The sequence below is a fragment of the Sander lucioperca genome, chromosome 20 (genome assembly GCF_008315115.2).
Source record: "Sander lucioperca isolate FBNREF2018 chromosome 20, SLUC_FBN_1.2, whole genome shotgun sequence".
NCBI lineage: Eukaryota > Metazoa > Chordata > Actinopteri > Perciformes > Percidae > Sander > Sander lucioperca.
This window is the reverse complement of record NC_050192.1, coordinates 7,248,638-7,273,204: the sequence shown is the minus strand read 5'-3', so window position 1 is coordinate 7,273,204 and position 24,567 is coordinate 7,248,638. Positions and strand designations below refer to the sequence as shown.

Below are 24,567 nucleotides of genomic sequence, written 5' to 3'. Positions count from 1 at the left end.
GGGACCTCCTTTAAACTCCTTTAGTTATATAATGGCAAGAAAGGTTTAAGGTTCAGCTGACAGTTGTCTCTACAGGTATCAGTGAATGCTATCAGACCAAATGATAAAAACCGCAATAGACTTAGGTGAAAGGTGGAAAGAGAAGTTGGCACATACACACACACACACACACGTACACAATTAGGTTGTGCATGAAATAAAGTTTGTCTCTGATCCTAGAACCATGTCATTCTGTTTTGTTTCGTTCGTTTTGTTAGATTCTAACACCTAGTAGTAGTAAGATGAATTTGCCATTGACTTGAATCCTCATTCAAGAGGATTTATCAGGACGTGAGATATCAACTCTAGATATTTAATAACCTGGAAGGTGACAACCTTCATAGAGATTTTATTCTTATTCTATTCTTTCCTGCTATGTTTCTAATCCGTCCTTCTTTACCTATTCATCTCTTGTCTCTCCAATTTCTGCTCTAAACTTACAAGAGACAGAGAAGCAGGAACATGTTAATGATTATGTATATCCTCATTGTGTACGCTCCGCTAAAAAAGAACAAGACGCTTGTCTGTAATTGTAGGTGTGTTGTGTTTTATTAGGATTATTAAAATGAATTGCTCTTTATCACTCTTATAGTTATTTGTGCCATGCTTATCTGGATTCATTATTGTGACATCAATTATTTTCTTGCACATGGGCTTTTGGAACCTAATCAGCAACAACATAACATTGGTTGTGCATGTGGTGATCAGGTAATAGATACAATCCTTTTTTGAACTCTTTGCCAAGATTTAAAGTGACGATCCAGACTCAGGTTTTGCATTATTTTTTTGGCATTTTTCCATCCCACTGTCTGCTGTCTATCTCTTCACCCAAACAAAAAAAAATGTGCATCACACAACAGTCACTTACATTTGGTTTAACTAGTGTACAAAATAGGACTACACTGATCGGCGAGTCGTTGTGGCTATGATGTAGGTATACTTGAAAAAGGTACTTTAGCACTTCCATAATGTTTAGTTCCTCTGTGTCAAGCTCCAAAACGCTTTTTCCTACACTTCCCATAATACAACTGAATAGTGACTTTTCTTTACACACCCCTCCCTGGTAAATGCACACATCTTTCAAAATCCACATCCCCAGTTTGCAACACAGGCTTTCTGTTATAAATTTGAAGTCTTACGCCCAAACCGTAATAACCCTGATGACCATGACATGATATCACTATGACATCATCAGTGGTTATTTTATCCAACTTCACAAAGCTCCTCCAAAATGACAGAAGACATAATCCAACTGCTTTTGCAAGCTGTGTTGTACTCCCTGTAAGTGACAAGTAAACTCACCCTCATGTTTTTTTTTTTGTAACACATTTTTATTGGTTTTCAACAGAAACACAAGTTATACATTTTGCCATCATGTCAGTAACAGAGATAGATAAAAGAAAATTAAAAAGAAATTAAAAAAATATATATATATATATATATTGCCATCCATCTATTCTTAGCAGGAAAATGTCCCAGTCTACTACCCCCCCTTCATCTTCACAGTGCATACTAGAGCCTCTCTCCATATTGCTCTGCATACACACACATTGTCCATTCGTGTAGCCATAGTCACAACGGCGCCCATATTCTACAAAAGTAAGCAGAGATACATCAAGCGGAGTTAAAACATAAAAAAGACAGTATTTGAGAACCACAGTACAAGAGAAGGCACTTATGGATTTATCCCAGGTGGGCGTAGCCATTTTAGGAAAAACCCTCATGGTTAAAATCTTGCGGAGTGCCCCTTTAAAATAGCAACCTTTTAAAACACTACAACACGTCAGACGCTGGCCTGCTCTCCATTCCCCACACCAGTCTCTGTACCTTTGGAGACCTTTGGAGACAGAGCCTTTAGTGTTGCAGCCCCATCCCTCTAGAACCCCCCCCCCCCCCCCCTGCAGATATTCAAAATGCTACATCCCTGGACATTTTTAAAAAAGCTCCTGAAACACCACTTGTTCACCACAGCATACAACCTCCCTTATAAAAATTATTATGATTATTGTTATTATTATCATTAACACTGTTTGGCGCTGTGCTATATAGTTGAACATAGTATTCCCAGCTCATAGTTACTGCTATGCAAGCACTGTGAGGTTACATGTTATCACCACTGGAGGGCAGCACCACCATTCCCTCACTGCATGTTTACAAGGCCTGTCCATGTGGGTCATCCCATTTGAGTCTCTCTGCCAAAGACCTGTCTCTGTCTATTCAAACAAACAGTCTTGTCAAAACAGTTTCAATCGCACCTGACTGACTTTATTGTTGATCTTGCAAGTACAACTTCAACATTTGGATTAGATTTCAGTTTGTGTGGCCATAGACTGAACCTATCAAGACTTTCAGTTTCTCTGCCAGCAGCTGTAATGTCTTTATTGAAGACACGTAATAATGACATTTATCTGTCTGTTTTTTTTTTTGCTTTTGTTTCACACCCATCTAAAACTAACTGTACTTTTGACCACCTTTATTGAAACAGAAAAAAAATTGTCTCCAATTCTAATGATTAATTTGGGGTTTAAGAGTGTTTTATATTAATATTTAGTCTGTTTAAAATAAGTTTAATACGTTGTGTTTTGCGAAATTAAACTAGTTCCTGTATCTCTGCTCCTACAGGTTAAATGTGTGTTTAACACACCAGTTTTCTTATTTGTGTGGAACAATCACTTTGTACCAAAAGACAGTATGCAATCTTTTTTAATGGTTTATTTATTCATATGATTGAATAAATAAACAGTATGCCTAACTGTTCAGCACATACCCATACCCATAGATATTGAAATGTCCTCTTATGTAATCTATAGGCCTACATTTGCACTCATAGCGTTACAAAAAATAAATATACAGTTTACCGATGAAAGCAGACTCAGTAAAACTCATAATATAGAGGTAGGCATTCATATTTTAGCATTGTCCTTTTCAAAAAACACGAATGCACTCCATGTTTGTGTAATATTTTGTGTTAGATAAAATGGCATAACCTTTTTTTTTTTTGCCTGAGTGATAGGCTACACCCTCTGGCTGTTGTTATCTCAAACCTGGAGAGCGGATGACAAAGAGGGAAACCTCCAGCCAGCATAGAATTAGAATGGAAAGGTCATCACCACAAATTTGCATGTACTCACAAAAAGCCACGTCCGAAATGAAATTGCATGGAAAGCCAGGGTTGTTTATTACTGAGGGGATTTGTGTGGAAAATTTTGAAGCGACCGACACCAACCATAAGACTGACTGTTGACTTTGAAGACTTTTACACTTGACTTTGTCCGACAGGCTGAATTATTTAAACCACAAACAACGGATATGTAAAGCTGAATGGTAAAAATAACACTGCCACAGTTAGTTGTTTGGTGCCCATGGGAAAAATACATGCTTGAAATGTAGGTTACACAGTTCCAGTATAGCCTATACAAGTACAGTAGGCTAATATAATCAGAGAAGCGTTAATATAGGCCTATGTGCATAAAAGGCCTACTGGAAATAAATATAATATAGCCTATTTTAATACAGGCTATCTCCTAATAATTGTAAGTTAAACACTTTTTTGCTATTAACTAGGTAAACATGTATTAACTTTATTTTATATCAAAATAAAAGGCACATGCTGAAGACAATAAAGTGAAAAGGATATGGTAGCCTACTATGAGTAAAGCTATGGGTGCGCAGATTTGAAATGCGTTCCGCTGTCAAGACGTTTCCGGTTTGGGCGTTTACTTCCAAAATAAAGGCGTCAGAATAATACGTTTTGGGTTTGTTTGTTTTCTACCTGTAAGAACTGCACATATTAGACTGAAAATCATCCATTGAAAGCCCTGTTAACGATTCATCCTTCATTCTAAATATCTTACATATAATGTATTTATGTATTATGTAGGCTATTATACTCATGCAGGCCTGCACTTCAGGAGTCAAACATTTATGATTGATTATGAAATACCAGGCTGTTCAAGTCAGCTATACTTTTCATGTGGGACATTATAAGAAAAATGCATACAGCAGGGCTGTAGTCAAGACCACCTTTGTCGAGTCCAAGCCAAGTCCAAGACCAGACTAGTCAAGACCAAGTCAAGACCGAGTCCAAAGAGGTTAGAGTCCAAGACAAGACAGAGTCCAAAAAGGTTTGAGTCCGAGTCAAGACCGAGTCCAGGACAGAAAAAAAGCGCAGTGCTGAGAAATTCCTGGTGATTTCTATAACCAAATTTGATTATGGCAGAATTGGCAGACATCTTTGTTTGTTACAGTGTGTGTGAATCAATGAAAATTAATGGCAATAACGTTAGCAGGGCACGCAGATGCAGGGCGTGCGAAGATAATCTAGTGTGTGATTGGTTATCAGCTGGCCAGCGTATCACCTTCCCTCCAATATTATTATAAACATAATAAAGACACCTGGACTCGGTCGAGACCAAAAGCCATAGGCCTATTTGGCAAGACCAGTGGTCATTTGGGAAATAGCATAAACCCTGTACATTTTAGTCACCATTCATTCTACAAATACTTTTTGGGTATTTTGCCCAACACTGTCAAGGAGACAGAAGATAGCTGACAGAAAATGAAGGGAGAGAGAAAGGGAGAATGGCATGCAACATAGGTCCTGGCCAGAATCAAACCAGTGACATTACAGCAGTTATACTAGGCATACTGGCCCCATTTAAGTCATTTTGGTGTTTAAAAAAACTTTTAAACTTTTAACTTTAAATAATGGTCAATCTATCCATCCATCCATAATGGTCTAAAATGTTATTGTACTGCTAAACTACAGGTCTGCAAGGGTATTTTCATATTGTTTTTGTATTTAACATTTTCTGGGTTTTAGAGAAGAAATGGGCTTTCAGCATAGTATAGTATAGTATATAACTGTTTTACCACAGACAATATTTCAAACAATGTTAATGTAAATGTTTTTTAGTAGTTTGTGGAAATGACACCTTTATTGTGAAGAATCAGACCGGAAGTGTGGTTGCTGTTGCGGTTTGCGCAACACAGAGAGACAGCAGAGCAGCTCACTCCAGGCTCAATACTGGCACTCGCAGCCGCAACGACTTGAGTGAACGGGTGGAAGAGACAACGCTAAGGAATTGTTTCACTATAGAAATATCTTTCTCTCGGATTCAAGGAGGAGTTTTAACACGACAATATTACAGCGGGCAGAAAAAACGCCACTCTTATTTTTGAAAAGTCGAATCGCTTCCCTTTTCTCCCCTCCGAACAGATCGATTGCCATCATTTAAAAAAGGGCGTGTGCGGAGTGAAGGCAGTTTTAACCATTTAATGTGGTTATATATGGTATTTTAGATAATTTTTTTTTTTACACCATCTGGGTCTGAAGGACACAGTCGAGGATGGGATGCACACTGAGCACAGAGGACAAGGCGGCGGTGGAGCGCAGTAAAATGATCGACAGGAACCTGCGGGACGACGGAGAGAAGGCAGCCAGGGAGGTCAAGCTGCTGCTGCTCGGTAAGGAAGGAGAAGATGGGGGGGACTCGGTCGGTGGACGAACTTCGCTGTGTGTTCGCCTACAGCAGTTGTTAGCTGTAGTATACAGTGGGGAGCGCACCCTGCCACGAAAAACACATTAGTCTTGGTTCATTTTCTGGCTAACTGTCAGTTTTACGTGGGGTCAGTTGAGAAGTGTTACGGAGTTTCAATTCCGCATCGCAAGCATAACCTCCCCTCCTTGGTAGCTTTAGTTCGCCGTCAACTGTCAACTCTAGTCACTAAATGCAACAATTTCCAAACGTTACAGGCCAAACTAGCAGTCTATTTGTTTTTAATTTGTGTTTGAATCCGTTTTAGTCACATTTTAGTCAGAATTACATATATGACAAGTTTTTGTTTCTTTACTTTTGCCCTGCTGTTGACATTAGATCCATTCAGCCATCTATGTAACGTTAGACCATTTGTACTGTAATCCTTTCAACAATGGCACATTTCCTCTCGTCTAGTCCAGTACAATGCAGTGAAAATAGGCCTATGGCTCACGAGGGGCCCAGGCCTGACTGAATGTGACTGAAAACTTTGGGTCCAGTCATTTTACGATGTTTAAAGGTCCAATCCCTGTTTTCTAACTCAAAGTTGAGCCTAATGAGGGGCTGAAGGGATTCCTTTCTCTCTTGTAGAGTTATCAACAGTTTTCTTGTGTTTGATATGTACACCTTGCCTTGTCTTGTTCTCATCACAACTTCAGAAACATACAGAGATGTCTGAAAAGGGCTAACATCTTGCGCAACAAACGCAGGAAATTACAATAATGAAGTGCACTTTAGCAAGAAGCCTTATAAACATGAGATTGACATAACGGCCATTTAAACCAAAGTGTCAACAAAAACTAAGCAGTTTTATGACCTGATGTAGCTATAGTTGCCTCATGACCCTTTCATTACTCTCAGCAGTAGCCAATTTTGACTGACTTTTGTGTATTAAACCATTTTAAATTGCATGTTTGAGAATCCACCATGGGCTATTATTTTTGCTAAATTGATATCCTTTACAAGAATGTATTATGAATGGCACAGAAGTCTTTTATACCTTTTTTATTATTGTGATTTCTTGCATTCATTAGACTACATGTGTTTTGTCACGTCATTGGCCCTTTTGACAACCCTGCATGCACAATTATGTGAACTGCTTGCAGCCATGTGTCATTGAATGGCATTTCTTACATGTGGGGAAACACTGTTGTTCTTATAAATAGAGACTGTAGGTGAAAAACTTTTCCGTCAAGCCCTTACGTGGCTAGCTTTGGGAAATGTTGACATGCACACACATGGTACGTGGGTTACCAGGACACAAAATCTGAAGCCAATACCAGTATCAGGCAAACACAGAATAAGATTTTGAAACCGATTTGTGAGCTAAAGCAAGTCCTCATGTTCTTTGCATAATTTAACAGCACTTTTTTTAACGTTCTCATTAGTGTACATTGCATCACATGTTGAAAGGACATAATCATATCTTATATAGGCTATATTTCTATATAATATAACACTTAGTGTGACGTTAGAATTGTTGTGCTTGAACGAGGACGTACATGTTTTCTTGCTAAAGGTAGACCACATTCCTCTGGTGCTCGGAGGCCAGATGGGACTTGCTGATTGAAGCGAGCAAGTTAGGTCAAGTTTCTGCTATGCTTCTGTTAGGTGGAATATGAGTTTTGATCACCCTTTGCTTTGACTCAAACCATGTGGCATTAGTTGAACCACTCTCTGTTTTCGGTAGTATTGCGCCCGTGACAGTAGTGTGCCAGGCCGTATGGCCCTACGCGTGGCTGCCTTGGCACCGTTTCCTGCCATTTGTGTTTGATTCATTCAGCGTGGCAGCCTCTTCAGGTTACTGCCTGAATTGACGCACAGGCTGGGACGCCCAAGAGAAAGGATAAGAGGGACTGTAAAATGAGAACACTACTAATGACTGAAGCATTAAAAATGAAAAAAGCTCTGCTGCAGAGAGACAGGGGCGCCTGAGTTAGGAGTTTGAGTTGTTTACCTTGCGCGTTTACAGTCCCTGAAAATATACTGTTTTGGAGTTGTTGATTCGCAAGCAATTCTGGAGTACACTTTTCTCTAAACACACCCTGTCAACATAGATGAAAAAGTCATCAAAACGCGTAGCTTGGTAGTAAAAGGTTGGCAGGGTTGTAGAGGTTTGTTTGCAAGCTACTTGAAGAAATCTACTACTTGTATCACATGGATGTGACCCCTACCAAATGTTTCGATATTTGTGTATACAGCAAACCTCTGATGATTGGTTGAGTGGCAGGTTCATGTTGTCACCACCTGGTTCTCCAGCGCTGTGCTGTTAATCACAGGCTTATGTGCACTCCCTGTCACTGACAAGAAATCATTACGCTGACGTAAAAACCTCCAATTTGCATGAAAATGATTTGAATCTTTGTGAGTCAGTGTGCACACCATCATATCCAAACTAGCTGGCAGGCTCAGGTGTCTTCATAGAGAAAGGCATTGTGAACTTTTTTTTTTCCCCCCCTAAAAACTGAACATATTTCTGGCTCTCACTTTATTTCCATCATCTCCAGGACCCAATTATCCTACTATTCATATCTACATGCTAAAATAGATTACAATCTCCTCAGCCTAATTACTCTTTCTAAAGCTGTCGTGCAACTGTGGGAAGATTCTTATTAATAATCCTTAGCCTTTGTCTAACATTTGTCATTGTTCTCTCTGTAATGTTGCCATATTTTATTTTTTTGATTATGTAACCAGCATTGCCAAACATGCAGTGCAGCATGGCTGTGTTACTCATCTTATAGGTGGGGGGGGAGGCCCTCACAATAAACATGGGCAATCAATGTAGCTAAATTGTTCGCATTCCAATATCGCTGTAAGCATCATTAGACATCTCTGTGAATAGTTCAGACTGTGCCAGTGTGTGTGTGGGAAACAATCTTTTAGCTATTGATCTACTTGTTGGCGGATCGATCCCTCTGGTCATTTCCCCCGGGTCCTGGAATCCTTCATGAGTGACTCATACTTAAATCCCCCCAGAGGGAGAGGGGAAAAAAAAGAGGAATTAGGATAGTGAATGAGAGGAACAATAAATCATAATGGGACAATAACTGTACGAGACAGAATGTAAAAGAGGAAGAGGGATGTGTATGACGGAATAAGAGTTACAAACATAGAGAGGCTCATGCTGCTAATGTGGCATCACTAATGTAGTTAGCACATTGTGCCAAGACCACCTCCAGTCCTTGGACTGTTCACCTAAAAGGGGAGGTGTTGGGCTGGCTGCCTGGCCCCCGTAAAACCTCCTGACTCACAGAAATGTATCTTCACGCCATGGATTTGGAGCCTGAAAAAGAGACATTTTTGCTAACTTTTAATTTTGGTTGGCACGCAAGCATGTATCGCTAATTCGCCAAGAGAATTAGCAGCGACTTGGTGAATCTATAAATGGAGAAGACCCAGGCATGGAAGCCATTTTAATCACATCTGTCTCCATACTGCCATTATTATACTAAGACCTCATCCACACTGCCTTGCGAACATCAACCAGAAGGGAGTTCCAAGAGAATTTTTTTTTTTTGCAGTTGGTAGATAGAAACGGCTCTGTTCTCTGTGGAAGAAGAAGAAGAAGAAGAAGAAGAAACCCTGCATTTTCACTGGAAGGGTTAGCTTGGATTTTCCTGAAATAGTTTGAATCGCTACAAACAGAAACCAGCTGCTCCAGTGGTTTTGAGTCTGTAGCAGTTTTGTGGTGGGTGTATCAAAGCTGTGGGTGTGTAACATGACTCTGCACGAGGACTGATAGGTCAGGCCTGTGGTGCACATGTAACCCTTTAAAGGTCTTTGTGTGTGAGTCAAAATCAGGACGACTCTGTGTTTTGTATTCCTGCCGAGATGCTTTAACAAGATCCACGCCCTAATGACATCACTGGTGTAGAGAGGCCAACGTCACTTACATAAGCATGGAGGTCACGTCTCATTGATTATACTGAAGACTGAGACACTGCATTTATGGTATTCATCCAATGTTAACCATTGGAACACTTTGTCATAGGCAGGCTTATTACCATAGCACTTACGCTGCTGGTTTCAATTTCTGTCAACTGGTCTTTCCATTAGGGCTCTGCACTATGAACAGTAATGGCAGATTTCTCTGACGCAACTTGCTACTACATTTTTCACATTTACAGTAGATTCCGATGATTCATCATACATTGTTTATTTAATCGTGATACATGGCGACGATCGAAACATCCAAGTACTTCTCGACCAATGTGACATAACCTCATTATTCTATTCCACTGAACTTAAGCAGCAGTTCACTGAAAAGTCATCAAAATTAGCACTCCTTTTTAAAGTTGGGATTATCTTCTTAAATTTGAGAGGATTTCCTCTCCAGTTCAGTGAAAATGATGATGAATTGGGAGTTTTCTTTTAGTTTTTGTGTGGAAAATTATCAACATAACACTTTTACTGAGATGAGTAAGGTTGAAGGTTCCATTGATATTTTTTTTTTTTTTTTTTTTTCTTCTCCATTATTGATTGATCTGCTGATTAATTTCTCATAATTAGCATCTTTGCTAGATACAGTATATGACTGAAAAAAATGAATACATTATCAAAATACCTGTAATTAGTTTTGTTGCAGCTCAATATGTGAGGTGTTTTTCCTCACAGCTAAAAGTTGCCTTCATAACTACTACTTTGAACTTTAGTGTGTGCTGTGCTCGTAGTCCGCCTTAAGTGGATTTTCACGCATCCCGCATTGAGAGCCACTGCACCGGTATGTGAAGTGTCTGCGTCATTGTGAAAATGGCTCTTGGGCTGGCCGAGGGGTGCAACTGTGCCAGCTCAGCAGCCAGCCGTGAGCACCGTATCTGCCGTCTTTGTGTGGGTCCCGCTGGGATTCACACAGCCAGGGTTTGGCCCCGGAGCACAGGGAGCTGCCACAGCTGCCCGGAGCACAGGGAGCTGCCCCTCCAGGGCTCTCCGGCACCCGGGTGGTGACACGTAATTAAAATAATGTGTTCTCCTGTGAATCACATCCAATTATCCTGAAGGTGAAGTGCCAGGACTGTACTATCAGCATGAAGTTACTGCTGAGGGAAAGTTTGTAGGAATGCAGATAGATAGAGTCTAGATGTCTAGATAGATAGACAGATAGTGTGCACATTGTAACAGGATGCACGTATATTTTCATTTTGTGTTAAAAATAAATCATAAATAATGCTCAGGGGGAGCTGTGAAGCGGATTCAACTACTAATGGCATGTGTCAGAAATGTCCTTTTTTTTTTTCTTCAAGAAAAGTGGAACTAGATTAGGCAGAAGATTTATTTTGCAAGAGCAACCCATCTTGTCTCTGCTGACAGTATCACGAGGTAACAGATAGTGGTAGACTTCATGATATGATTTCACTTCCGCTTATTTTGTTTCTAGATCGAGAGAGCGGAGCTGTGGCTGTTTACTCAGGGGATAGCCACTCTCGAGTGGTTTAAAAATCCTTCCCTAGTGACAGAGGAGCGTTACATCAGTAACAACTGGCCAATTAGCTCGCTATAACCTCCCTATGAGTCTCCGCTCCTGTAATATGAGGACATTGAGTGCACGTTAGTAGATCTAATGGAGTTTACGCCACGGTACTACCCATTAGAGGACAAGAGTCTAATGAATGTGTTTTGTGACGACATCATAGATGGCTTTGATTTGTAAAAAAAAAAAAAAAAAAAAAAAAAAACATTTTTAATAAAAGGTCACTTCCATGTGACTGGTTACAGTAGAGGAAAAAGAGCAACACATGCATAATACATAATGGTCCTAGTGGAAGCCAACATGTCACACACACGTCCGCTCACAACCACAAAGCCTACTCAGGTGACCGTGGCCTCACACTAGAGATGTCCCCGGATACAATGAGAGCAGTTGCCATGGCACTGTGACGTTTGAGAGATCCGCAAAGCAAAAGGCGCGCCGACAGTATGCTTTCCCTATCCACCCCACAGCTCTTTTCATCATTGTAGCATCTCATCGGTCAACTACAACACTGTCAATGTAATTAGTCACCGGCGCCGAGTGCCCTCACATCCTGAGGGGACAGCATTTTTTTCGGCACTTCACAACGCTGTCAGTAATAATCTATTTTATTGGTGGTTGGGAGCCACGTTAAAGGCCAAGACCCTTTTATGTTTTTTTGATGCTGATAAATTTCCAAACACACTGATGCCAGATTCAGTAACGCTAAACGAGCAGTCTTTATCCCAAGACAAGGCATCTGTCCGAGCTCGTTGCCATTGACTGATCAGTATATTAGGGCAGGAACTGGAGCAGAGGCCAAACCTAAGACTCCTTTTAACTTCAGTCATACACAGACCTCAAGTTACACGCACGCACGCACGCACGCACGCACGCACACACACACACACACACACACACACACACACACACACACACACACACACACACTTGTTTCCCAGTTCTCCTTTGGTTGAGGTGGTTATGCTCAGTTTCGTATTTGTGGTTCCTTGTCATGCCATTTGGCCACATTAGATCATCAACATTGTGTTTAAGTTGGAAACTTGCAGATAAAGGAAGTGAGCTGGGTGACATAAGTGTTAAAAAGCCATCAGAAAAAACACTTGGCTCGCTACAGGCAACATTACACACTCTAGTAAACCTCTTTTTCTTTCTCTCTTTTCCAGGTGCTGGGGAATCAGGGAAAAGTACAATTGTCAAGCAGATGAAGTGAGTTCATTTTGCTTCTGTTGCATCTGATCATTTTGCACACTGAACAATCAAAACAAACCTTTCTCCCAGTGTAGCAACAATGACTTCTTTCATCAGATATGCATAATGGCACAGAGAGAGTATTCATTTTCCACAACACAAACAGTGTCAAACACCAATCATGCTTTTCTAGCATCTCTCTGGGTAACATTATGCCCTGTGAATCGCATTACAAACAGGTACCGTGCGTAATGGATCACGACGACAAGCCAGCAGAATACATTAGTATAAACTCTGCCTATACATCATCCACATGCTGCGTGCTCCCTACATTTAAATTAGATTTTTCATAAGCACCCTCATGGATACACTCATCAATCAGCAGACATACACATTCTTATTCTTATTCTTTATTTTATAAAGGACAACACACATGAATTAACATTTCTGTAAATGTGCTAGTGTTAGCCACCCGGCTACTTTTCAACTGTAGTCCTTTGGACGGATGATTTTAGACCAGAGCAACAGGAAACAGCAAGACATTAGTACAGGTTAAACAATACAGACAAAAGTCAACAAGACACCATACAGACAGCTAGAGCAACACATAAGCTTTCTCAGTAAGACATGCAGCACTACAGGAAGTAGCAAGACATTAGCACAGTTATACATGTTAGATGCACTTAATTTTTACATTTTTAAGCTGCTCTTAAGCTGTGATAGTGCTTTATCTATTGGTTCTTTACCTGTGAAGGATGTGCAGCAGGAAATGCGTTCCTGTATAAATGTTATGAATTCATGACATGACATTATGTCTGTTGTGAGTAAATCACAACGGACATAATGTCATGTCATGTCATAAATTCACTGGAATACCAGTGTGCTGACTGTGAGATATGCTACAGTATCTGTCTGATTTAAGGAAATTATTCATACTTATTTTAGAATGATGCAGCTGACAGATTACATTTACATTGTTAGCTGTTAAAAGTTGCTTCTTGCCCTTTTTTCAAGTATTGAAAGGATAAGTCTAGTAATGTTATGTATTTTTCTTGAAAAGACCAAACCAACAATGAATTGATCTTACTAACTACAGTAGAGCTGACACAATTCAAGCAATCAATGAGTCGATGGATAAAAAATGAATCCGCAACTATTTTTTAAGGAATTAATCGTAATAATTTTTCTAGCAAACACGACCAACATTCTTTGCATTCCATTCCCATTTTTATGATATTTATTGACAATGACAAACATATAGAATAATGCCAGCCTCATCCTTTAACGACTTCTTTTTTATTATTATTAATCAAGTCTGTATGTAGAATTTAGGTCAAACAGTAAAAAGTAAAATAAACATTGAATTGCAAGATAATAATTTTACATTACAGTGTAGCATTCAGCTGATGCTTTTACTCTGAGTAACCAACACTAATGCAACTGTAGAGAAAGCTGCTTTTCCCTGGATGACCATCATTTATGCAGGCAACCATAAGGAGCATATAGTTTAGGCACATTGTGGCCTGACAATATTTCTGTGGACATTACAATGGACATGTGAAGTCAGAGAGCTGAGGAGAAAATAGAGAAGTCATTTTTTTCCGAAAGCTGAAAAAGATGAGCTTTCAGTCTATGATAGAGGCAAAGTTTTTGGAGTGCTGGAGAATGCTCAACTGCTTACCAAGTTTTTCCCCCCTTCCGTTCTTCAGGATCATTCACGAGGCAGGCTACTCAGAAGAGGAGTGTAAGCAGTACAAGGCTGTGGTCTACAGCAACACTATCCAGTCCATCATCGCCATCATCAGAGCCATGGGGCGCCTCAAGATCGACTTTGGCGATGCCACAAGAGCTGTGAGTGACTGAGGGCTGAGAGGGAGGAGTGTAACTTGGTGGGTTTGGAGTAGAAACCTCAAGTGAGTTAGTGGTGTTGGAAAATGAGGAGACTAACATTGAATAGACGCTCCTGAATGTAGTCAGAGGTCTTTTCAGGTTGTCTTAAAGTCATTTAAATTATATTTTAAGTCAAGTCAAATTCGGTTTAGTAATGTTTTTGAACTTCTAGAGTGAGAAATGTCCCATGAAAAGACAAAGAAATTAGTCTGGGAAAACCCTGATGAACTTCCAGCAAATTTGAGATTTGCTCTGCAAGTCAGTCTGGCCAAGAGCCCATTCAAGCCCATTTCCAATTTTACCAAATCGAGGCACCAATCACAACCGTTGAGGCGGGCTTTACACGATGACGATAGCACAGCGACATTGAAGCTAGGGCTGGGCAATATATCGATATTATATCGATATCGTGATATGAGACTAGATATCGTCTTAGATTTTGGATATCGTAATATCGTAATATGACATAAGTGTTGTCTTTTACTGGTTTTAAAGGCTGCATTACAGTAAAGTGATGTACTTTTCTGAACTTACCAGACAGTTCTAGCTGTTCTATTATTTGCCTTTTCCCCTTTTTGACATTATGTCCATATTACTGATGATTATTTATCTAAAATCTAAGTGTGAAGATATTTTGTTAAAGCACCAATTGTCAACCCTAGAATATCGCCGCAATATCGATATCGAGGTATTTGATCAAGAATATCGTGAAATCTGATTTTCTCCCTATCGCCCAGCCCTAGTTGAAGCGTCATCTCCTTCATCGCTCTGATTGGTTTTAGGTCTATCCAGTTGCGCCCAGAGGCATTTGAGCGGCGTCTGTTGGTGACGCCCCTTTGGAAATGGGCTGTGAATGAACCTTCCCCAGACCCACTCTCAGTTACAACTGAGAAGGGTCTGGTGTCAACCAGGCTACAAAGAAATAGGAGAACATATTGTCTTGGCCGTTTCATCAGCAGCTGTCTCTAAAAATTGTCCTGAAATGGACCCTGTGACTGGCATTTCAGCTCGGCGGAAGATTAATGTTAATGTTAATAAGTCTAATGACTTTGATGGTTGGTTTATGATATTGACTTTAATGCGACTCCTCTCCTCCTCCAGGACGATGCACGGCAGCTGTTTGTGCTGGCAGGCTCAGCAGAGGAAGGCTTCATGACAGGAGAGCTGGCCGGTGTCATTAAGCGGCTGTGGAAGGACGGAGGTGTTCAAGCTTGCTTCAGCCGCTCCCGCGAATATCAGCTCAATGACTCTGCAGCATAGTGAGTCTCTCACACACACACAATGGGTGTGAATCTTCACTGGTCTCACGATTATCCTGTCAATGATTAGAATCGATTTGATATCCCAATGCGTCACCTCCTCAATATTAATATTTATTGCTACACATGGGTTTTCATCAACAAATTCAAGCAGTCAGATATATATGAACTCCCCTTTTTATTGTTTATATTTATGTAGCTGAGTCTGAACACAGCAGACAACAGACAAAAGGCAAAAACAAAGTAGGCAATAATCGATTATGGTCTGTCACTGCACAGAATCGTCTAGGCCCGCATCGCGATGCAATGATTTCAACACCCCTAACAGACACACATACACACACATATACACACACACACACACACACACAAACAACCTAGGTAACAGTTGCGTGGTCAACAACCTTTAATGGCAAAGTCACATCAGATGACCAAGTTACTGCCATTCCACTGCAAACACAAAAAGCTGCCTCAACTTGCCAAACACAAGTTGTCCCAGCCTTCAACAAAAAGCTCCAAGAGCAGATAGTTACAGCACCCTGCATCTGCCTGGACTTTTACACTGTCAATATTTGCCCTCCTCCACCAAGCCTGAAGAGCAGTGGCTGGAAAGACAATTTAATCTTTGACCTTATGCCTCAGCACAGGAACATTCGTCACATGCTTAAAAATAAGAAGTGATCACACAAATACAGGGGAAATCTTCTCTCTATTGTGCAAGAGCCCTGGGCGTTGAAACAAGTGATATCATCACATAGCAGCTCCTGTGTTCCAGGAGAAAAGCCATTTGCCTCGTTTTGCTGCTGCAGTGTAACAGTCAGCGGTTACGTGGTAGGCCAGAGGGAGCTGAAGTTGTTGGCCTTTTTCTAATTGGTTCCTCTAATCCTGCTGTCCAGGGCCTTTTCATGAATAGGAAAACACCATTGCTAAACCTGTGCTTTTTTTTTTACTTTGCTTAATACCTTGGAAAACAAACAAAAAGCTTGTTTGCGTGAAGGGGAGATTACTTGTGTTTATCTGCTATCAACTTGAGGTCACTAATCTCTTTTTTTTCCATTGTAATTAATCAGCACTAACCTTGAGGTATTTGCTTGTGTACAACAAGTGTGTGAACATGTCTGAATGTTTGTGTGACATCCTGAGTACGGCATATGTGCCCATACAATGACAAGAAATATTAAAGCTGCAAGCAGCAACAAGACCTGGCTCCAGTCAAGCGAATTAGTCAGGAAAAATAAAAACAAGGTGATATGAAAGCTTTAACATTTGGTCAGGGAATTTTAGGTTTCAGGATTTTTCCTGCATAGAGGAATTTTTGGCGCCGCCCCAAAAAGGTTTTAGCCAGCACCAAAATAAAAGGAATGTAAAATAAAAATAGCAATTCAAATCCTCTCTAAATGTGTTTAAGAGCAATTTACCAAACAGCCGTTGAACAAGCAGAACATGAACTTGAATATGAGAGCTAATCTCAGTTTTATCTCTAGTCTGTACCTGACTCTGGGGTTTAATTCACTCAAGCATAATATACATTTTTGTGTATCAAATTGTCAGAAATCACAGGTAAATGCATTTCACAGATTTCTGTCAAATAAGGTAACGCACACTAATTGCCTCCACTGTACGCGGACCGATCATGCTAGCTGCCGTGTGTAGTCACCCCCCCAAAAGGCCCATCCTGAGCCAGGAAAAACCCTGGGGTTGCAACTAACTAACTAACTAATTAATCTGTCCATTATTACTTCGGAAAAAAAGCTAGGTTTTCTTATTTCCAGCATTTTGGTTAAAAACCAAAACCTATTCCTCTTCTTATTGTACAATGCTCTTTGAAACATTTACAGTTACATGTAACTCAATACATACCATTGTTGTTTTAGTTAATACTTTCTGATGTAAAAGGCAAGTACAGACAAGGCCACTACAATAAAAAAAATGAAATTAAATAAACGATACAGCCACGCACTGAGAATAAAATGGAAATGTAACGTTAACTACTATAGAGTAGACCATTTCACAGTTTTAAACCAAAACATTCTAAGTGTGTGCGAGTTCATTTCCTGTTGCAGCCCAAGGAACCTGTACACATGAGCTGAGGCTGCAGCCCCTGAATTGGCACACAGCTACACACTGCAACCAAGAAAATACATATTTATAATAAAGATTTTTTTTTTGTGTCTATCAAAACAGACACAAATCTGCCGTAAATGACACCAGCTGACAGGATGTAAACATGGACAAAATCCATTGACTAGCAGTGCCGGTGAAACAGTCTAAATATTTGATCAGATATTGCTCAAGTTTCTGTTGTGAAGAAATAAAGAATTCCCTTCAGACTGTCTCTGACTAATGGCATGAAATATTCAAAAGACTCTGTAACTTTACGTCATACTTCTATACTTCGACCTCATTTTAGCTAATTAGCGTTAACTATCTGCCGTCCCGGGCAATAGAAAACAGTGTGCACTCCCCACAGAAAATACCAGGGCTCGGGGTTACACCCAGGACCTGCTTGCTGTAAGGCAACAGCACATCTAACCAATAAGCCAATAAGTATACTGTTTCAAACTAAATCTGAAATATGGAATCCGACCTGGTTTATCCCTGACGATGCACTGGGAGTTGTTAGTTCCACTGGAAGTTACATACTTGGCCTTGTTACTTCTGACACATTTTCTCCCACTTGTTTCCCCTCCTGCTCTCTGTCTCACTCCCTTCTCCCTCTGATGTTTCCCTCCCCTTGTCCTTTTCTTTGCGTCCTTCTCTCAGCTACTTGAACGATTTGGACAGGATATCCCAGGCCACCTACATCCCAACTCAGCAGGATGTCCTGAGGACCCGAGTCAAAACCACAGGCATTGTGGAAACGCACTTCACATTCAAGGACCTGCACTTCAAGTGAGAATTCCGTCACTGTAACAACTGGCTTCGCCTCAAAGTATTTTCCATGATGGCTTAATTAGCTTTCCTTCCTGTCACTGACTCATTCACTCCCATAGAAGTCCCCTTTGCACATGTACAGCTGTAAGTTGTGACACAGCCTGTGAAGGTGTTGTGCGCATCAGTGATGACTCAGTTATGGCCCTCTGTTTACAAAGAAAAAATACAGGAAGTGGGGGCAGCAGCAGGGCTGATTATATCATGATACCAGACGTTTGGTAGCTGGTGCCATTGTCATTGAAATTCGTACTGCTAGGCCACAAAACAGAGGAGAAATACATGTTATATGTTCCATAAACACACACACACACAAATACAAAGCCTTAGTAAGGTTTCTGTGTTTGTCTTTTTCTTTGCGATTTCAGACAGCAGCTCAAATACACTGTCATGATGACACGCCGTTATTGTCACAGTTGTATATTACAACACATAACCGTACTTCTGTAAAGGAGCCGTTGCTATATGTAATGTTGGATTAACACAGCATTGGCTAACCAGCTATATAAAAAGCTAAGTATTTGTTCTGCAGGGTTCCAACAGTTTAATGACTTTGTATCTGAATGTAAGCACAATGAAAGGGGGTGTCGGTCTTTCACATGTTTGGACAAGTTTTATGTGATTACTTATTTTACTTGCGCACCAATTATACATTCATATTTTCTTTAACTATCCCTCCCCCAATCCTGCATTTAAAACCATAGTATGTCCAAATTCTGTTTAGTAGCCTAATAGGAGCTATTAACAGGAGCTAAATGAGGCTTTTGTTGATTCTTTTGCCACAGTTGCATGCATTTTTATGTGATTTTATTCACGCATTTTCCCTTTTGGAATATGATTTAAAAGTGCTCTTCATAGTTGCATTCGCTTGTCTAGAAATTGTTAGCTATATGGTAAGATATACACCATGTCTGACTTTCTGCCACTTTGGTGTGTATTTAGTGAGAATGGCCCTACATTAAACATTTTAAAGCAAGCAATAAAATGTCGCACATATATCCTTTTGACTGAGCAAATAGCAAATAGTGCTGAACCCTAAACGTCTGCTCCTGTTCTGAAATATTTATGCTATTATAGAATCAGTATAGGCATTTTCTGGTCACTTGAGTATTCTCTGCCCTGCTAAGATTTTATCAAAATTGTTTTCAAGTAATAATAGACAAAGAATGTCTGTTTCCTTTCCCCTCTATCACTTACTGTCATCACTAAACACTGCAGCGAGACCAGCCACGGCGACTCTTCCAATTATTTTTTGCCTTTGGGTTTGCATAAACACTGCTTGTATTGTGCACGTATGTTGGTTACACTGAAGAACATGTTTACTTATGTCCTGCCCCCCCCAGAATGTTTGATGTTGGCGGTCAGCGGTCTGAGAGGAAGAAGTGGATCCATTGCTTTGAGGGTGTGACCGCCATCATCTTCTGCGTGGCCCTCAGTGACTATGACCTGGTGCTGGCTGAGGACGAGGAGATGGTGAGTGCTTCAGCCTCTGACTCACGGTAAAACATGACAGCAGGCACTCTTGTGTTCGTACGCAGCGGGAACTTGGTCTCTGTTTACTAGAATCGTGACGGGTCAGAGAAGTAGAAATAAAGGATGGCCTCTGTTTAAGATTTTTTTCCATGTACAGTATATGCATAAGTGAGCAAAGCACAGTGATCGACATCATCTTCCTTTTCCCCCCGTCAGAACCGAATGCACGAAAGTATGAAGCTGTTCGACAGCATCTGCAACAACAAGTGGTTCACAGACACCTCCATCATCCTCTTCCTCAACAAGAAGGACCTGTTTGAGGAGAAGATCAAGAAGAGTCCTCTAACCATCTGCTACCCAGAATACGCTGGTAAGATTGGCAGCATTTTATAGAAAATGTTCTGAAAAGTGGTCCATTTATTTATTTCCAACAAATAAGCCATAAGAGCCTGGTAATGACGAATGTTTTCAAAATGTGCTTATGGAATTGAATGTGTGCATCCTAGGGCTGAACGATTTTTGAAAATAATCTAATTGCGATTTTTTTCCCAAATATTGCAATTGTGATTCGATTATTTTTTAAGCTCTTTGTCTTCTGTATTATTCAACAAAGACAAACAATAAATCATTTTATAGTATGAACAACACACAATTACACACTAGACAGTTAAAAAAGTAAAAATATAGTATATACACACAGACACAACAGTGTATTTTTTTTTTTTACAGTGCACAGAGAGGAGCTGCCTCCAGCCCCTCCCCCTCGTGAAGTTGCGTGCTGCCGAGTGCAGAGAGGCTATCGTTGCGTTAGCTAGTTGCTGGTGTTCTTGCCGTGGGATTAACTGTACTAATAAAACTAAAACTAAAAACTAACTGGAGCTAACCGCAAATCAGAGCTAGCTAATAGTTGCCAACCGAGCCTTCAGTTCTGCGTGTCTGTATCCATTAACTGCACGTATGGACTCGAACCAGAATAAAACCCTTCATTTTATTAAAATGGCTGTAAAAGTTTTAAACTACAACTCAGAGTTGTTTGAATGACAGAAATCAGCTCAAGGTACAGTGTAGCGTTAGCGTGCTAGTTGATGCTTTCTCTGCGGAGTGCAGACTGATTTGCTCTCGCGAGTCATGTGACCAAATCGCAGCCTTTGCGATTAGGAAATCGCGTTTTAACATATCGCGATGTTATCGCAAATGCAATTAATCGTTCAGCCCTAGTGCATCCTGCTATTAAAAACTGAGGATACATTTTTTTATGAATTAAAATTACTCTTCTATTTGAGGAGAGTTAGATGAGAAGATAGATATCTGTTTGCTAGATATGGGGTAGAGCCAGCAGCTGGTTAGCTTAGCTTAGCATAAAGAATGAAAACAGGGAAACTGCTAGCCTGGCACTGTCCAAAGGTAATAAACCGTGCCTACCAGCACCTCTAAAGCTCACCAATGATCACATTGTACTGTATGTCATTAGTTGAAATCCGTTTTAGGTTTTATGGGGGGTTATGTGGACTATTGCTTGGCGAGCAGCCAGCAGAGACTTCAGGAAGTTACTGTTCTCTGCCAAGAAATTGTTTGGCACACAACCCCATAAAATCACATCTTGTCATTTTTTGTTGTTGTACGAATTAAAGAAGATACATGTTAATGAATGAGCTTTTGTCTAACCTTTACCTTTAAGCCCTACCTTTCAAGTTAGCAGGATGAGTTCCAGCCATGTCACTCAGTCTTCAAACAATATCAATATATACAATTTCGAGTCCTTTCGCTATGTTTTGACTTCCTGACTCTTTCACTTCCCGCTCCTCGTCGTCTTTTCCAGGCTCCAACACGTACGAGGAAGCAGCTGCCTACATTCAGTGTCAGTTTGAGGACCTGAATAAGAGGAAGGACACCAAGGAGATTTACACCCACTTCACCTGCGCCACAGACACCAAGAATGTGCAGTTTGTCTTTGACGCCGTCACCGATGTCATCATCAAGAACAACCTGAAAGACTGTGGTCTCTTCTGAGGATAATGACAACGAAGATAACCTTTTTTTCTTGGTAAGGAACTCTTCATCATCATCATCATCATCATCACACCCCCTTAATCTTTCTAACAACCAGAGCTCGACCAAGGTCTGCACCCTCTTGCCTGGCTCACATGTGTGTATGCACGTGTGGCTCTGCGTCACAGATGGGGGCACATGTCAGCATTTTGACTGAATGTGTGTTCACCTTAGCATCAGGATGCAGTGGGAGTTGCTGAGGAAACCGTAGGACCCTGGTTTAAAGGACAATTCTGGCGCAAAATGAACCTAGGGGTTAATAACACGTGTACTGAATCGACCGTTCTCTGGGACCAGTTTTATCGCAAACCGCTAATTAGCTTATAAAGCTAGTTGTCGGGGCACTGGTAAAGTAAAAAGAAATCGCTATTTCTATACCACTAACAAGGCTCAAAATAGCACCACACTTCCATGGTAGCATAATAAGGGTTCCTACGTGTAAACCGCCTGCCTGTATACCGAACGGTACAGTCTTTATAAACTATATTTTTAATAAACTGTCTGTACACTTACAAAGTGCTCAATGCTTAGGTTTACATGTAGGAACCCTTATTATGCTACCATGGAAGTGTGGTGCTTTTGAGCCTTGTTAGTGGTATAGAAATAGCGATTTCTTTTTACTTTACCAGTGCCCCGACAACTAGCTTTATAAGCTAATTAGCGGTTTGCGATAAAACTGGTCACATTCGATTAGCAATGGAAACATATCCCAGAGAACGGTCGACTCGGTACACACGTGTTATTAATCCTTAGGTTCATTTTGCGCGCCGGAATGGTCCTTTAAGTGTGTGCCTGCAATTTTTTTTTTTTTTTTTTTCTCTCAAATGTGTTTAACAAATTGCCTTAAAATGGTTAGTTTCCAGAGCTTTAGCATTGGGAATTATGGAGGAGCACAGCTAAAATTGACCACAGCGAGATGCAGCGTAATCCATCATAATCAAATGCATAATTAAATCGCTGAAATCACTGCCTTCTTTTATCCAAGGCTTAAATAATTGTTCTGATCCTTTTAGATTTGTGAAATGATAGTGGCAAGGTTGAGCTCTCCAAAACCTCTCTCTTTAAAACAACTCTTTCTCTCTCCTCTTCTGTCCTCAGGCGGTGGAGCCAGTTTGTTGTACATCTTTGGTGGGGAAGATGAGATGAGAAGAGTCAGGAGGATCAGTCACGGACCAGTGCTGTACTATATGCCACTTTTAACAGCTTTATTTATGTTTTTTTTGTCTTGGAACATTTTTGAACTAGTGTTACGACATTTGTGTAAGATGTTTGTATCATTGTGAAAAAAAAAAGCATTGCCGCAAATTTTTCCGCACACTTTTTTAAATTTAGTTTCTATTTAGTTTAGTTTTTATTTTTTGCGGAGGGGGAGGAGGAGGAGATCACGTTTTTGCTGTTCTCTCTGCCGCTGTCGCTGGAAAAGGAAACTTTGCTGTTGGTGGAAATGCTTCTTTTCTTCCTTCCCCCAAAACCAAAAGGGAAGAAAAGGGGTACAACTTCGAGTCCAGTTTGTTGGTACTTGTGCCTTCGCATGCCTTTTACTGCGGTCATAGTCCCAATGCTTGTTCTGTTGCCTGCTGAATTGTTCTAGACATAAAGAGGTAAATTGTTTTCATATGTTAGTGTCCCCGCTATCTTCTATGTGCACACCACTGATCTATCAGGAGGAGGGAGATATCCCTCTGGTCTAAAGGTACATGGGTCTCCATGGTGACAAACATGTAGCCTCCACAGTCCCCTTACCCCGTCCTCCCACCAGCCATGACAATGGAAGGCCTCGCCGGCCGAGCATGCAGTACAATACTGAGATGTATACTGTTACATTTGCTCTGCAGATCTGGGGGTCTGGTTTTTAAACAATGTACAAAATATCCATTCTTCCCAACCATTTGGAAAATGGTTAGGCCTAGTTGAGGCACTGAGCTTATAATATTATATGCTCAAGTGTTTCAAGTGCAGTACAAAGACCAGGGTAGGCACATATTAATGTATATTTTATTGTATTTGGAGGAGAGTTTTTGGTGTTAAGGAGAAAAACTGAACCACAGAAAAGATGGGTGTAAAGGTGAGGATGAGGTCTGAAATGTTTTTAGGTTCAGACACCATTCCTGCGTGCTGTCTAGTGGCGATTTGAAAGTAGAGGCGCTACTTGAGGATCTATGAAGCCTTTCATTCAGGTGATGGAAACTAAGATGGTCAAGGGAGCCTGGTCTGTGATTTTAGATCAGTTCTACTTTGCCAAGAAGAGTGATAAACATGGTCCAGGATCTGTTCATATAAAGAAACTGCCACAACTGTCAATGTATGTGTATGTTCTTCACGGATGGAGAATCTTTGTAGACTCATCTCCCTTATTTTGCTAATAAAAACCATTTTCAAACCACATGGAGTAGCTGTATTATTATACATAATTTATATTCACCAATTAATGAAGCATTTTTAAATTAATGAAAGCTAAATTATTATTATATAGGCTATATATTATATATGTATTATAATTAGCTGCTTAAGCACAAACAGGATGAATCTATTTAATTAAGTTCTGCTTTCCAGTCTGTTGCATCTTTTCTTTCAATGTCATGCTGCTATCACATGCTCTCCTAATGCAGAAATACATCAGACTGTAATTTAATGTCTGTTAATGACCTGAGGGTTTCAACTTAAATATGCTCAAAGATGAATAGTTTTCTTTTATCATCAATCTCGAATGCAAAATCTACTTTATGAG

The 24,567-nt window shown here is 40.4% G+C and overlaps 1 protein-coding gene across 1 annotated transcript; it reads left to right on the top strand.

Moving 5' to 3' along the window:
• Positions 1 to 5,044: 5,044 nt before the first annotated feature.
• Positions 5,045 to 24,222, top strand: gnai1 (guanine nucleotide binding protein (G protein), alpha inhibiting activity polypeptide 1). Its single transcript, XM_031313408.2, has 9 exons — positions 5,045 to 5,505; positions 12,213 to 12,255; positions 13,947 to 14,088; positions 15,229 to 15,386; positions 18,150 to 18,278; positions 19,661 to 19,790; positions 20,007 to 20,160; positions 21,610 to 21,834; positions 22,938 to 24,222. The coding sequence occupies exons 1-8, from the start codon at positions 5,388 to 5,390 to the stop codon at positions 21,798 to 21,800; spliced, it is 1,065 nt and encodes a 354-aa protein (XP_031169268.1). The 5' UTR covers positions 5,045 to 5,387; the 3' UTR covers positions 21,801 to 21,834; positions 22,938 to 24,222.
• The last annotated feature ends 345 nt before the right edge of the window (positions 24,223 to 24,567 follow it).

What these genes read in the sequence shown, in the direction of transcription:
- gnai1 (XM_031313408.2), top strand. Translation starts at nt 5,388, where the DNA reads ATGGGATGCACACTGAGCACAGAGGACAAGGCGGCGGTGGAGCGCAGT. An exon ending in GGTCAAGCTGCTGCTGCTCG is followed by an intron (nt 5,506 to 12,212) that starts GTAAGGAAGGAG and finishes TCTCTTTTCCAG; the next exon opens with GTGCTGGGGAATCAGGGAAA. An exon ending in ACAATTGTCAAGCAGATGAA is followed by an intron (nt 12,256 to 13,946) that starts GTGAGTTCATTT and finishes TCCGTTCTTCAG; the next exon opens with GATCATTCACGAGGCAGGCT.